Raw genomic sequence first — 13,785 nt, 5'->3', positions numbered from 1 at the left:
TAATGAAATAAGCTTGGGTTTTGGAACAGTACATAAAAAAAACACTGTCCCGCCCACCCCCCCAACCCCCCCTCATTGTAGCGTATATACCGCGTTTACATTGACCTTGCTGTGACCTTTACTGTGCACTTTGATGATTAAATCGACGGCGGTCCAAATGTAGTGCTCTGCCAGGTAACTCTGATGGCAAACGACAACCCTTTCCTCAGTCTCCTGGGTTTCCTTGGTAATCTGGTGCCGGTGTCACAGATGCTGCGTTTGGTTTAGTAAGTACACAGATTATTGAAGCAGACACAAGTTATGCCCGGGGCCCATCTGTGTGATGTTTAATGAGATCGCTGCCCGTACTTCGCAAAGTTTAGTTGGAGCTTTTACATTTTGGAAAGAAAATGGAAAAACAAAGTTTGTTAAAGAGGTCTTAGAGACCAATTAATGGTCTCAGATTCCTTGTATTGCACACCAAAATGCTTTTCGAAACAATTATTGGAAATTGTTTATTAATTCACATTTATATGTTCTGTATGTAATACATTACTATTGCAATGTTGTTATTACCATGTTATAGACATTGTAATTGACCTGAATAACTATTGAGTAGCCTTCTCATCGAGTTGAGCTTGTATTTAAATGTCTGCAAATCAGCATCTCCAGGTAAATGGCCTGGAGAGGTAAGATGTTGATTCCCTGGGTAAGATCTGTTGAGATTGAGGAACGTTAAATAAACAGGCAGTCGCAGCATTCTGCTGAATCGAGTTCATTGTTCAGCCAGTTTCTCCGGGTGCTGGCTGTGATTTTGACGGTCCTTCCGGAAGCTATTTTTTCCGGCTTGTGCGATCGAGCGCGTTGGTCTGCCACCGTGCCCTCAGGGAGTGTGACCGTAAACAGAAGGGACAGTGACCGTGACCGCGGCGGGATTGATGTGCAGGAGACTGTGGGACCGTAATCGCTGGCTTCAGTGGCTGCCCAGAGGGGCTCCTCCCGGCTTCTCTCAGTGCTCCTCCTCCGGGAGGCGCTCACATTGGGGGGAAGAGGGAGTTCTGTGGATATTCCCTTTGAGGAGAATTTGCATGTGTAACGACAGATATATTTTTGCCTGAGTCCGTGGTGGGATTTGAACCCTGGCCTCTCTCACTCGCATTACCAGTCAGCTAAAGATGAAATCGCCTCTAGCCAAGGACAGTGACATTCTTTTGAATTTGAGGGTTACGTCATCAGGGAGCGTTGTTGCGGCAACCTGCTACAAGCCTTCACTTTCCTCCACTTCACTGTGCGTACTGACGAACTAGCCCTGCTACACATATACATGTATCTTGGATCCCAGCTGCTGTACTGGCATCATAGAGTTGAAATATCAGGGCCCTTTGGTAAAGTACTGGCTTCACTGATGTGACAAATTAACATTTACACTGGCAAAGCATATCCTGACATTATGAGCTGATGGCACATATCCGGGAGCAAATTGATCTATAAATTATAATTAATCAAGAACGCAATTCAGTTACACACCAACATGGTATGCAGTGCAGGAAAATAGGCATGGACCCTAAAATGTATTTTTGTGTATTAAAATGTAAATTGTCGGAACTCACTTTTCTTTAAATTGTGGTAATTAACAGCCAGTGACACACTTCCTCTTCTCTCCCAAGATGATTGGTGATTCTGCGTCAGAGGGGGTCTGAAACTCAGGGCAGGTCTTACACTGTACAACAGTGAAGGCCGTTGGTCTAAAACAATTTAGGGGAGGGCAGGTGTTTGGTTTAGTACTGAAGTTCCTTAGCTGCTCTCACCAATGTGAGTTCTGTGAATTTTGAGATGGAAATGGATCTGTTTTTGGGGAAAATGATGGTGATATAGCCTCATTGATATCAGCTTTGCTATAACCTGCTGCAGCTATGGTGGCTTGTGAGGTTCAAAAGTAAGCAAAACTTTAAAAGCAAAAGCACAGCTTTGCAGGTTTCCTTTTCTTGGATTGAGTGAGGTACTTAAAAATAAGGTCAGGTAAGCAACGGCATAAGCACTGTTGCAACCCTTAGAGACTTATTCTATGGTTAGACCAAGAGGCCATTTTAGGACAGCGCATCTGAATACAAGTTATTTTCACCTGAGCCATCATCGGCTTCTTAGGAGCTGTGATTAAATGAGTTTATTTCTGCGGTCTCACCTGAATCCTAATCCACAGCGCAGACCGTTAGAGGAAACACAGCGAATGCCCCGAGTGTTTTGCCCAAACTTTAACTTCCTTCCAGAGCAGAAAGCCTTCTGACCCCCGGTTCTATTTTTAGAGTCCTGGGAGCTGTTTAAGGAGGCGCCTGCGTCAGGGACCCAGCAGGAACCGGTCTCTGCCCAGAGCGCTCCTCTGTTCACGACAGGGCTACAGACACGTTTACACGCGCTATCCAGTTAGCACAATGAGTCGGTTGTGTTTTATTACACGTGCTTAAGTGGAAAATCACGTTGGAGACAACTGCTCTAGATGTGGTGGTGGAATGTGTTTGAGCTTGTTAACAGGGATGTCTTAACAAGACAAGCCACTCCGTGGTTTTTACTTTGACTATGTATCCGAAGCTATTTTCGTAGAACTTTACAATAAGGTTTCATGAATGAGCATTAATGTTGACTATCTAATTAATGTTAAGTACTGAGAAGTTAATCTGTACAGCTTTGTTAATGTAATTGTACATTTATTCATTTTCCCAATAACATTAGTAAAAGCAAATTCATAATGGAATGAACAGTTCATGTATTTGTTAATAATAGGTTTATCCTATGGTTTGCTACTGTATCGATGTGCAATTAACAAATACACTAGTAGTGAACAAATAGGCTACGTTCATAATGAAAAGTGAATTATGTGCTTAATTAATATATTTGCATATCATTAATTAATGTTAACAACTACATTAGTTAATGCAATTCATGTACCTTATTGTAAAGTGTGACCATTATTTCATTGCCACTTAGCTTAGCCCAGATGAGTAGGACAGTGGATGCTCATTCTGATGCTGAATTCAGTGAGTGAACTTCTTCTAATGAGATGCATAGGTGGAAATGACTGAAGTCTGAAGTCTGTCTAAAAGTGTTTTTACGCTGACAGTTGTCAATTTATGGACCAGCTTGCCACATCATGTCGCAGGAGTGTGGTTCAGGAGTCCAGGGTTAAATGGTAAATGGTTGGCATTTATATAGCGCCGTTATCCAAAGCGCTGTACAATTTATTTTTCTCATTCACCCATTCATACACACACTCACACACACCAACGCCGATTGCCTGCCTTGCACACCAACCAGCTTGTCTGTAGCATTTAGGGGTTAGGAACCAGCAACACTCTGCCTGCCAGACGACTGCTCTTACCTTTTGAGCCAATGCCGCCCCATAACAAAGGTTAGGGTTAACACACTGGTGACTGCTTTCGAAGGTGAAGATTATGGATGTGCTGAATGGTCTGTTGCCATTATGCATTCTTATGTTCCTATATGTCCATATTACAGTATGAACCCCATACTGACAGATGCTGTGGATTCCACCTAGCTCAGACTGGTATTGTTCTGATCGGTGTTGGGGTCACATCCAGGTCACATATACTATCCATGGGTCCCAAGTACACCGACTTTGTGCAGAGCTGTGTATATTTACGATCAAAAGAAACATACACACGGATGCTGGGCGAATAGTGGTTCGGTGGCCTGTTTGTAACGCGGGAAGACTGCTGCTGGTCGCGTGCCTCTGTAATGGAACAGCTCCAGTGTAAACACGGCCTGTGTCATGGACAGTGTCTGCTTCAGCCTGTGTGTCTTCTGATGGGTTTGGGGGGTTTAGGCATGGAGCCCGTCCCTCTGAGCTCCACACCCCCCGCCCCTCCGTCCCACCGGCAGTCCGTCAGAGACACGGCCCTCGCTCGCCCAAAAACTCACAGGACCTCAGAGGGCATGTGCGACGGCTTGCCAGGGTTTCTTGTTTTTAAAAATAGAAAAGGTTCAGTAAACCTCGGGCCTGCTTGTGTAAACTGAGTGCTTCTGATCTGGGTCTAGTGCCATCTGCCTTGTGTAAATACCTGGAGAGGCAGCTATGCTGTTTATACTGCAGCTCCTGCCTTCTCCTTTCCCAACTCTTTCCGCTCAGACTCTCTCTCTCTCCCTCTCTCCCTCTCCTCTCCCTCTTGCTCTCCCTCCCTCTCCCTCTCTCTCTACCTCTTCTCTATCCATCCGTCCCCCTCTTTCTCTTTCTGTACAGGTGACTGGGAGTGCCCCTGTCCGCAGGACCCCACGGTGTGGCATGTAAGTGAGACCTTGGCCCTTTCTCGCTCGCTCATAGCAGTAGTTTTTTGAGCATTGGGCTTTACATGGGAGAGGTGTGGTGTGCGATGCCGGTACTCACTTACTGCAGTCAGGTAGCCCCATTCAGGAAGGCTTTGGTTTGGGAGTGATATTATTTCATATTCTTAATCTTATATAAAAATGATGTTTCAATGTTTATAAGTGAGAATTAAGAAGAAGACATGGACTATATTTGTATTTCAGTTGCAATATATGCAGTATTGTGCGGTGCATATGTATTTAGACGGTTTGCACAATTTGTCATTTTTGTCATTTTGGCTCTGTACTCCAGCACATTGAAATTAAACGGTGAATATGAGGTTAAAGTGCAGACTGTCACCTTTCATTTGAACCAATTAAATTCCATATCAGGTGAGCCATGTAGGAATTATTGAATTGCAGGTGTACAATATAAATGGGAATATACGAAGAAGTGCTGTAATGGTGAGACCAAAATGTATAAAATATTGACTTTAATGAAAGCTGAGAATGTGCACTTTAACTACATGTCAATTGTTTGATTACAGATCTAAAGTTGTGGAATAAAGTGGCAAATCACGAAAAAATATGTCTGCTCCAAAAGCTCACAAAATCCATCAGAGCTGCATGGATAAACCGTGTGTGTGTGTGTGTGTGTGTGTGCATGCGTGTGTGTGCGTGCGTATGTTAGACAGTGGTGACATTACAGAGCGGTATTTGCGCAGTGGATGAGGGTTATTGAGGGTTATAAGTAATCAGATGGTTCTTGCGCTGATGGGATTAAGTGACTGCCTCCATCTCCACAGCATCCTGTCACATGGCAGCCGTCCAAGGAGGGTGATCATTTGATTGGACGAATCACTCTGAGCAAGAGAACCGTGATGCCCAAAGAAGCCGGGGCTCTTCTGGGATTAAAGGTGCGCGCGTGAATGAGCACTTACACCACACTGCTGCTCTGGCCAAATCTCCGCTTTCCACGGCTGACCTGCGTGTGTTCACTCTGCTGCCGGAATGTTCTTTGTGACATCACGAAAAAAGTGGTATTCCTGGCAGGGTGATGCGGTCAGTGACATCACTGGCTGACCCCTGACCCCTGACCCCTCTGCTGACGCTGTTGTTTGGTTTCCCAGGTCGTGGGGGGAAAGGTCACGGAGACGGGCCGACTGGGGGCCTTCATCACCAAAGTCAAGAAGGGCAGCCTTGCTGACGTGGTGGGACATTTACGGGCAGGTCTGTCGCTCTGGGAAAGCTTTAAAACCTGTGTCAAACGGCGTGATAAATCTGAAACTCCGCCGCCTTTATGTAATGAGACTGGTATGCCGCGCTTGACGCCTGTTGATCCCGCGGCGAGCGGGAAGCGGGATGTTGCGTCTGTTCACGTCTCCCCGTGGTTCCCCTGTTCCCAGGCGATGAGGTGCTGCAGTGGAACGGGAAATCGTTGCCGGGGGCGACTAAGAAAGAAGTTTACAACATCATCTTGGAATCCAAAGCAGAACCTCAAGTCGAATTAGTTGTTTCAAGGCCGATTGGGTAAGTATGGAATGGTTGTGTCCTCTGGTAGTTTGGATATATAAATCACACTCGCGGCTTTTCACTTTATAGGCTATTTACAGCCAGAATATGTAAAAGCTGACCGCAGGGCATATTGTGTTTTTAAAAGAGGTTGTTGTGGAGGTCAGGGGAGAGGGTGTTGTGCTCTGTTCGCTGTGTCGGTTTGTAGGTCAGTAGTTCCACACAGGGGCCTGGTGAGCTGCAGTGAATTGCCTCTCAGGAGACTTTGTACTGGCACTTGACTCTGACAGACAACAATTTCGTAACTTGTTTGAGCTTTTACAGTTGGCTTTGATCTCTTTACCTTTCCTTCTGTGTGTTCGTCTGTATCCCTGGTTTGCGGTTACCCATGTTTAAAAGATGTATTCATTGATTTATTAGAAAGAACTTGTCTTGAAGGGTGGATAAAGCATTACATTAAGTACATCACACATGGTATCTGTCTAATGGCTCCATACAGTCATTCCTGAAGCCTGCTCTTCTCTCTCTTAGCTGTCCTAGAGTCCTGAGAGAAAAGAGCCCTGCTTCTAAATTTGTGTGTGTGTGTGTGTGTGGGGGGGGGGTGTCGGGGTTGGGGGCCAATTCCATTTTAATTAGGTTAATTGAAGAAATGAACTGAAATTAAATTAATGTATAAAAAAAATGTTTGCCCATTTGGCAATTCAATAATTTAAGTGCTATTTCTTATTTTCTGATTTGAAATTGGATTCAGCCCAAGTCTAGAACATTGCATTGATGCTAATTCCAAATAAGTTTTTCCTTTTAAATACCGTGTTAAAAATCTTCTGCAAATGCAATTTCTTTTGTAGAGATATTCCAAGAATTCCAGAAACATCCCACCCTCCATTAGAATCTAGTAAGTATTAATGCTGACCTGGTTAATGTTTCATGTATACTGATTGGTGAGGTCAGACTGCATTTACAATGAAGTGTCCCAAATTGCCTGAATTCACCCTACTTTTAACTCGAGGAAGGAATGAATGAGCTATTACTTCGTTCAACTCATAATATATTTAGTTGTCCCTGATATTAATAAAACATATTGTCTAATTTAAAAATGCAATACTGGCTTCGGTTAGTTACTCACAGGACATAGCTCCACAGCAAAAATATTTGTCTCACTTCTGTTTTATGAGTTAGTTAAAGGTGTTGGTCGCATGTTTTAATAATCTTAAACTACCTACATATCAACAATGTTTTCATTAGGCAACTCCATCAGACACTTTGTCTCATATCTGAATGCCGGTCAGCAGGCTTCATGTATATCACTACATTGTTTACATTCACACGTTGGCGATAGCACCCTTGTCTTCTCGACTTTGAGCAGGTTCAAGTTCCTTCGAGTCGCAGAAAATGGAGCGCCCCGCCATCTCGGTCATGTCCCCCCTCAGCCCCGGGACGCAGAGAGACCCGCCCCAGGTCCTCCCTGGACAGCTCTCGGTGAGGGGCACCCTGCTTCTCTCAGCTCAGGTCTTACTGTGCTGCAGTAGCCTCCATTTTGGCTCAGTTTAGTAACCGGACACAAACGTGTTTTTCCCAGGTGAAGCTGTGGTATGATAAAGTGGGACACCAGCTGATCGTCAACGTGCTTCAGGCCACAGAACTGCCCACTCGGCTGGACGGGAGGCCCAGGAACCCCTACGTCAAAATGTACTTCCTCCCCGACAGGAGGTGAGGTACACGCTGGTGTGAGTGGGAGTGTCTGTAAATGGGTTTGTCTATTATTGGACATGTCTGTAAGTGGGTGTGTCCATAAGTGGTGGTAACAGGGTGTGCCTTTGAGTCTTTCTGGAAGTGTCTCCACTTCGTTATTGTCTGGAGAGAGTTGAGAGTTTCTGGATGTCCATATTACTGGGCATGTGAGCAAATGGGTGTGTCTGAGTGTTTATGGGAGTGCTTCTGAGTGCGTGTCAGGTTCCCTGTCTGGCTGTCCCTCTGAGGGGACATGACTAAAAGCAGCCATCCGTCTATTGGCTTTCAGTGACAAGAGCAAACGAAGGACCAAAACAGTGAAGAAGAGCTCGGAGCCGAGATGGAACCAGACCTTCCTCTATTCGCACGTGCACCGGAGGGACTTCAGGGAGCGCATGCTGGAGATCACAGTGTGGGACCAGCCTCGCGTGCAGGAGGAGGAGAGCGACTTCCTGGGGGAGGTACTGCACCAATCACAGCCAGTCTGGGGGAGGGACTGCACCAATCACAGCCAGTCTGGGGGAGGGACTGCACCAATCACAGCCAGTCTGGGGCAGGGACTGCACCAATCACAGGCAGTCTGGGGGAGGGACTGCACCAATCACAGCCAGTCTGGGGGAGGGACTGCACCAATCACAGGCAGTCTGGGGGAGGGACTGCACCAATCACAGCCAGTCTGGGGGAGGGACTGCACCAATCACAGCCAGTCTGGGGCAGGGACTGCACCAATCACAGCCAGTCTGGGGGAGGGACTGCACCAATTTCAGCCAGTCTGGGGGAGGGACTGTTCTGCAAAAACCAAATAATACTTTAATCATATATAGATTTAATTATTCGTAATTTCTTACTGCTATTACTTCTTGCTAAATAAGACCAACATATCGCCAATGAGGTGTGCTAGTGTAATTTGCCAATGGGGTAAGAAAATGTAACTTGTCAAGCAAACAGGCTAATATTTTCTACTTGGGAGAGAAAAATAAGATTGTATTAAGACAGATGTGTATTGCAGTGTGTAGGCATCACATACTGCAAATAAATAATTAATCTTAAGTAATCTAGTCTTATACTTAGACTTAAAATATTATTTCTAGTACTTATTTTCAGAATAATAATCAAATCAAAATGCAAAATCAAGCAAAAGGTAACTTAAAATGTTCATACTTTCTACTTAAAAATAAGAAAAAGATGAAAAATGTGATTGTCTCATTACGAGACTAAAGCACTTCAGATTAATGTTTTTGCAGTGCAGTCAGTCTGGGCAGTGCAGGTCAGTGCAAGGCCAGCCAGTCTGGAACAAACTGAAAACTGAAGTCATTTTGAAAACAAAATGTGGTTGTACGTTCGGTCGATGTTTTAAGTGCTTTGCTTATCTGCGGTCTGACTGGTTCTCCTGGGCAGATCCTGATCGAGCTGGAGACCGCTCTTCTGGACGATAAGCCTCATTGGTACAAGATGCAGTCACATGACGTGTGTTCCCTCCCCCTGCCCCACCCCTCGCCATATCTGCCCCGCAGACACGTCCATGGTGACAGCCCCAACAAGAAGCTGCAGAGTAAGTGTGTGTGTGTGTGTGTGTGCGCATGCCTGCATATGTGTTCCTGGGTATCTGTGTGCACATGTGCATGCGTGTGTGTGTGTGTGTGTGTGTGTGTGTGTGTGTGTGTGGGCGCGTGAATGTACAGTGTGTGTCTGTGTGTGTGTTCCTCGTGTTTGCACTCTGTGATTGATCACCTCTGCTGTGTGTATCTGTCCACCCATGTGCAGGGTCTCAGCGCATCTCTGATGCAGATTGTGGTGATGGTATTGGAGTAGTGTCCACAGGTGGGTGGGAAGGGCATGGCCAACACCATGCTGCTTCACTGGAGCTCTACTGGAGCCCAGCTCAGAGCCCATTCCATTAGTGACGGTCTCACAGACAGTGTGCAGTAAGACCTGGTCCACATGAGAGCTGGGAATCAAGTTGCATTGTGAGCCACGCACATACACACAGAGCCACGCACATACACACAGAAATAAACACCAACATGCACACATACACAGACATAGAAAAACATGCACATGCACATACACACACACACATACACAAAGAACACACACACATTCCTTTATCTCTCTGTTCTTGGTATTGTCACACTGGTGTTCTTTCACTCTGTGAAAGGATGGAGAAAAGGCTCTGGGCACTGTGAAGATGATGCAGTGAAAGCATTGGATCTTCCACAGTAGTCATGCAAACCCCAGGAGTCCTGCTTTATTCGGGCTTGCAGCATGATTATGATCAAAATCCTATAACCTAAACAACACTTGGAGTTGTTGAGTAAAACCCAGGGAAAGAGTTTTGTTGGACCTACAAATAATGACTCAATCTGCCTTTCAGGGAGTGCTTCTAGGAGTTCCAAACACAATATAAAGAAAATCCACACAGATGTTTGCATTTAGGGTATTTGTATTGCACTACATCACATTACATTTGGTTAGGAGACACTCTTATCTAAAGTGTCAGTGTAAGTTAACACAATTGTGTTCAATTGATTTACATACGTGTGAGAACCGTCCCAGACCAGTGAGTAGCTACAACATTACTGAAGAACTAAGGCAGTTACCTCCACCAAGCTTCTTCTGTGTATACACGGTTGTATTTCTTGGAGGATGTGTTCACACTCGTCGATGTAGGGTGGAGATGGGGAGGGGTAGAGATGCCAAAGAGAAACGGACTGTGAGATTTCATTAGCCAAGATGACGAGTGTCCCCCATTCCTGCTTATTAGTTATGGTGGGTCGTCTTGAACCATCTGTCGTAATTGGAAAATTCCAATTAAACTCTTTCCCTGGAGCTTTCTGTCTTTCCTGGAAAACTCAGAGTAAATATATTTATTCAGTTTAAGACCCAGTTTGAATAGCTTAGGTAAGGTAATGGGTAGATTTAGCCAGTAGGGAAATGGGTGTTTGATAAGACAAGGGAATGCTGGTGTCTCAAGGGCGTGTATCTCTTGCTGGACCGGAGAAACAGCGCCCTGAGAACCGCGCTTTACCCTGTGCACGGCACCCACAAGATCTCATCTTCATCTCTTATCTTCCATCCTCTTCCTCTGCTTCTCTGCATGTACGCAGTAGAGAGACGTAGAGAGACTCCGTAAAGGATATGCTGATTTGTTTTTCCAAAATAGATACATCCAACCTGACTGTGAGCTGTCCCTGTGCCTTATATCTCACTGCTCTCTGAGAGAACTGAACAGACGGAGAGCCTGTATAGTCACTGTCAGTCAAGCTGACACTTTTTAAACTTGTGGCTTGTTCTGTTGATATTTGAACACGGACGTTTGTTTGCGTGTATCTATGTAGGAGACCATGCAGTCGATTAGCTGATCTATCTCGCTTAGGGTATGTGTCCACAAAAAATGTTTGGAGATTAAATGTAGACCTTCAGCCCGTCACATCGCATATTGGCTGAGAATACTGCGTTCCTCACAGTAAGGTTGTGAAGTGCTTTTTGAAAAGACGGTGACAGGTATCCTTTGAATTCAGCAGTTTTATTTGTGTTTCTGTTTGTTTGGCATGATTATAAATATGGCGGCTGTCAGAGCGGCGGTGTTCTGCACGGGGGAGGAGAGGGAGCCTGGGACTGGGGGCGCGGTTCAGCTCTGACGACTCTGACAGCTGCTTAGTCCTCCACACTGACACTCTTTCCCCTCTCTCTCTCTCCTGTGTGTATGTGTGTCTGTGTCTGTGCACATATCTGTGTGCGTTTGTGTATGTGTCTACACATGCATCTGTGTCTGTGTGTGTGTGTGTGTGTGTCTGTGTCTGTGCCTGTGCACATGTGTGTGTGCGTTTGTGTATGTGTCTACACATGCATCTGTGTCTGTGTGTGTGTGTGTGTCTGTGTGTGTACACAGGTGGGGAAGGACGTTCCCGGGAGAGGGAGCGGGAGAGAGACAGAGACAGGGATAGGGACAGAGACAGAGATAGAGACAGGGATAGAGACAGAGACAGGGATAGAGACAGAGACAGGGACAGAGAGAGGGACAGAGACAGAGAGAGGGACAGGGACAGGGAGAGATCCGGCATGCTGGCAGTTCCGGATCAGCAGAGGTCTACTCACCAGCGTTCCCGATCCGTGTCCCCCCACCGTGAGGAGCAGGAGAGGGGCCGCTCTCGCCCCCCCAGTGTACCCCTGCAGAGGTGAGGCTCCAGTCACGCTGCGTACAGTATAACCTGCCACCCTGCGTCCATCAGAGAGGCCTTACATTACATTATAACTGCCACGGCAAGCATACGTCCACATTGTCAAAGACACGTACAGTACATAAAACACAGATTATAAATGTGTGAAACACAGATTATAAACACACATATAAAAAACAGATTCTAAACACACATAAAACTCAGATTATGCAGACATAAAACAAAGATTATAAATACACACATTAAACACAGATTATAAATACACACATTAAACACAGATTATAAATACACACATTAAACACAGATTATAAATACACACATTAAACACAGATTATAAATACACACATTAAACACAGATTATAAATACACACATTAAACACAGATTATAAACACACACATAAAACACAGATTATAAATGTGTGAAACACAGATTATAAACACACACATAAAAACAGATTCTAAACACACATAAAACTCAGATTATGCAGACATAAAACACAGATTATAAATACACACATTAAACACAGATTATAAATACACACATTAAACACAGATTATAAACACACACATTAAACACAGATTATAAATGTGTGAAACACACACATTAAACACACATAAAAAACTGATTCTAAACACACATAAAACACAGATTATAAATACACACATTAAACACAGATTATAAATACACACATTAAACACAGATTATAAACACACACATAAAACACAGATTATAAATGTGTGAAACACAGATTATAAACACACACATAAAAAACAGATTCTAAACACACATAAAACTCAGATTATGCAGACATAAAACACAGATTATAAATACACACATTAAACACAGATTATAAACGCACACATAAAACAGATTATAAATCCACACATTAAACACAGATTATAAATACACACATTAAACACAGATTATAAATACACACATTAAACACAGATTATAAAAGCACACATAAAACACAGATTATGAATAGCACTCGGTACATTAATAAAAATGTATTTATATGTATCATTTCAGAAAAATTTACAGAGGTAAGAGAGGGAAATGAATGTAATGTTTAGACTCTTCCCGGTCCTGTTTCAGGAGTCTAGATGAGATCCACCATGGCCGACAGTCTCGATCGCCAACCCGTCACCGAGGCCGGCAGGAGCCAGAGTACTCCGAGGACAGGTACCGTCAGTCTGGGGGGGTCGGTGAGGTGGGATGGGCGGAGGGGGGGTGGGCTGAGGTGAGGTGAGGTAAGGACACTGGGTCTCCTACTGTCACATGACCTGGCATTGTGTCAGTGGTGTTTGTTTGCTGGACGCTAAAATGGGATCACCCTGAGTCATCGATCTACTTTCTTTCTTTTTTTTCTCCTTTTTTTTCCTAAGGGATAGTGTACAATTGAGCTCATTCATGGCAAGCATGCGGTGCGTTGTACTTAATTTACCCGACTGACTGCTTTCCACTGTCAGTCACACACAATCAGAAATACAGTGACAGTGGAGGGACATTTTTCACAAATTTCTAATTTCCTAAACGTACCCTGAAAGTACTGTAATGTTCACTTTGGGTACAAATTAGTACGTCTTCCAAATTAATTTTATTTTGCTGGCTTGGGGTATAGTTTTATGTACCTATAGGGTACCGCCCCAGGGTCAAGAATTTGTCTTTTTAGGCTTGTTTCATACCTTTATTTCTGAGAGTATGTATATCAGTGGTGTGTTCACCTCAGATGAACTGGTGTATGTTGTGCTCTCTAAGCTGCCCTGTGTACTTTTTGTACCTGTATTTCTGAGAGTGGACATACTGTACGTATATCAGTGGTGTGGTCACCTCAGATGAACTGGTGTATGTTGTGCACTCTAAGCAAGTGAGAATGGCATGGCCGGTAGCTGCTAGCAGCTTGTGGTTTACGACCATTAGGGGCACCACAGAGCCCTAGCCTCAGTCAAGGGGAAATGCACTGCCTCAACCAAACGCATTACTGTTAGCCACTGCTTATGTCTCACTGCGTGATGAAAGCTGGTTTTATAGTGTATCTTTCTATTGGTTGTATACACTAGTGATATC

At 44.5% G+C, this 13,785-nt stretch overlaps 1 protein-coding gene across 1 annotated transcript in view; it reads left to right on the top strand.

The window, feature by feature from the left end:
* Positions 1-13,785, top strand: part of LOC133117935 (regulating synaptic membrane exocytosis protein 1-like) — an 88,420-nt gene that overhangs the window by 47,999 nt on the left and 26,636 nt on the right. Inside the window, exons 5-16 of the mRNA XM_061227461.1 lie at positions 4,232-4,275; positions 5,100-5,210; positions 5,424-5,523; positions 5,700-5,823; positions 6,654-6,700; positions 7,169-7,284; positions 7,385-7,515; positions 7,826-7,997; positions 8,935-9,088; positions 9,301-9,361; positions 11,568-11,714; positions 12,814-12,900. Coding sequence (XP_061083445.1) covers positions 4,232-4,275; positions 5,100-5,210; positions 5,424-5,523; positions 5,700-5,823; positions 6,654-6,700; positions 7,169-7,284; positions 7,385-7,515; positions 7,826-7,997; positions 8,935-9,088; positions 9,301-9,361; positions 11,568-11,714; positions 12,814-12,900 — 1,294 coding nt within the window. The remainder of the gene's footprint in view (positions 1-4,231; positions 4,276-5,099; positions 5,211-5,423; positions 5,524-5,699; positions 5,824-6,653; positions 6,701-7,168; positions 7,285-7,384; positions 7,516-7,825; positions 7,998-8,934; positions 9,089-9,300; positions 9,362-11,567; positions 11,715-12,813; positions 12,901-13,785) is intronic.

This window comes from Conger conger, chromosome 18, assembly GCF_963514075.1.
Source record: "Conger conger chromosome 18, fConCon1.1, whole genome shotgun sequence".
In the NCBI taxonomy this organism is placed as follows: domain Eukaryota; kingdom Metazoa; phylum Chordata; class Actinopteri; order Anguilliformes; family Congridae; genus Conger; species Conger conger.
This window is presented reverse-complemented; position numbering and strand designations above follow the sequence as displayed.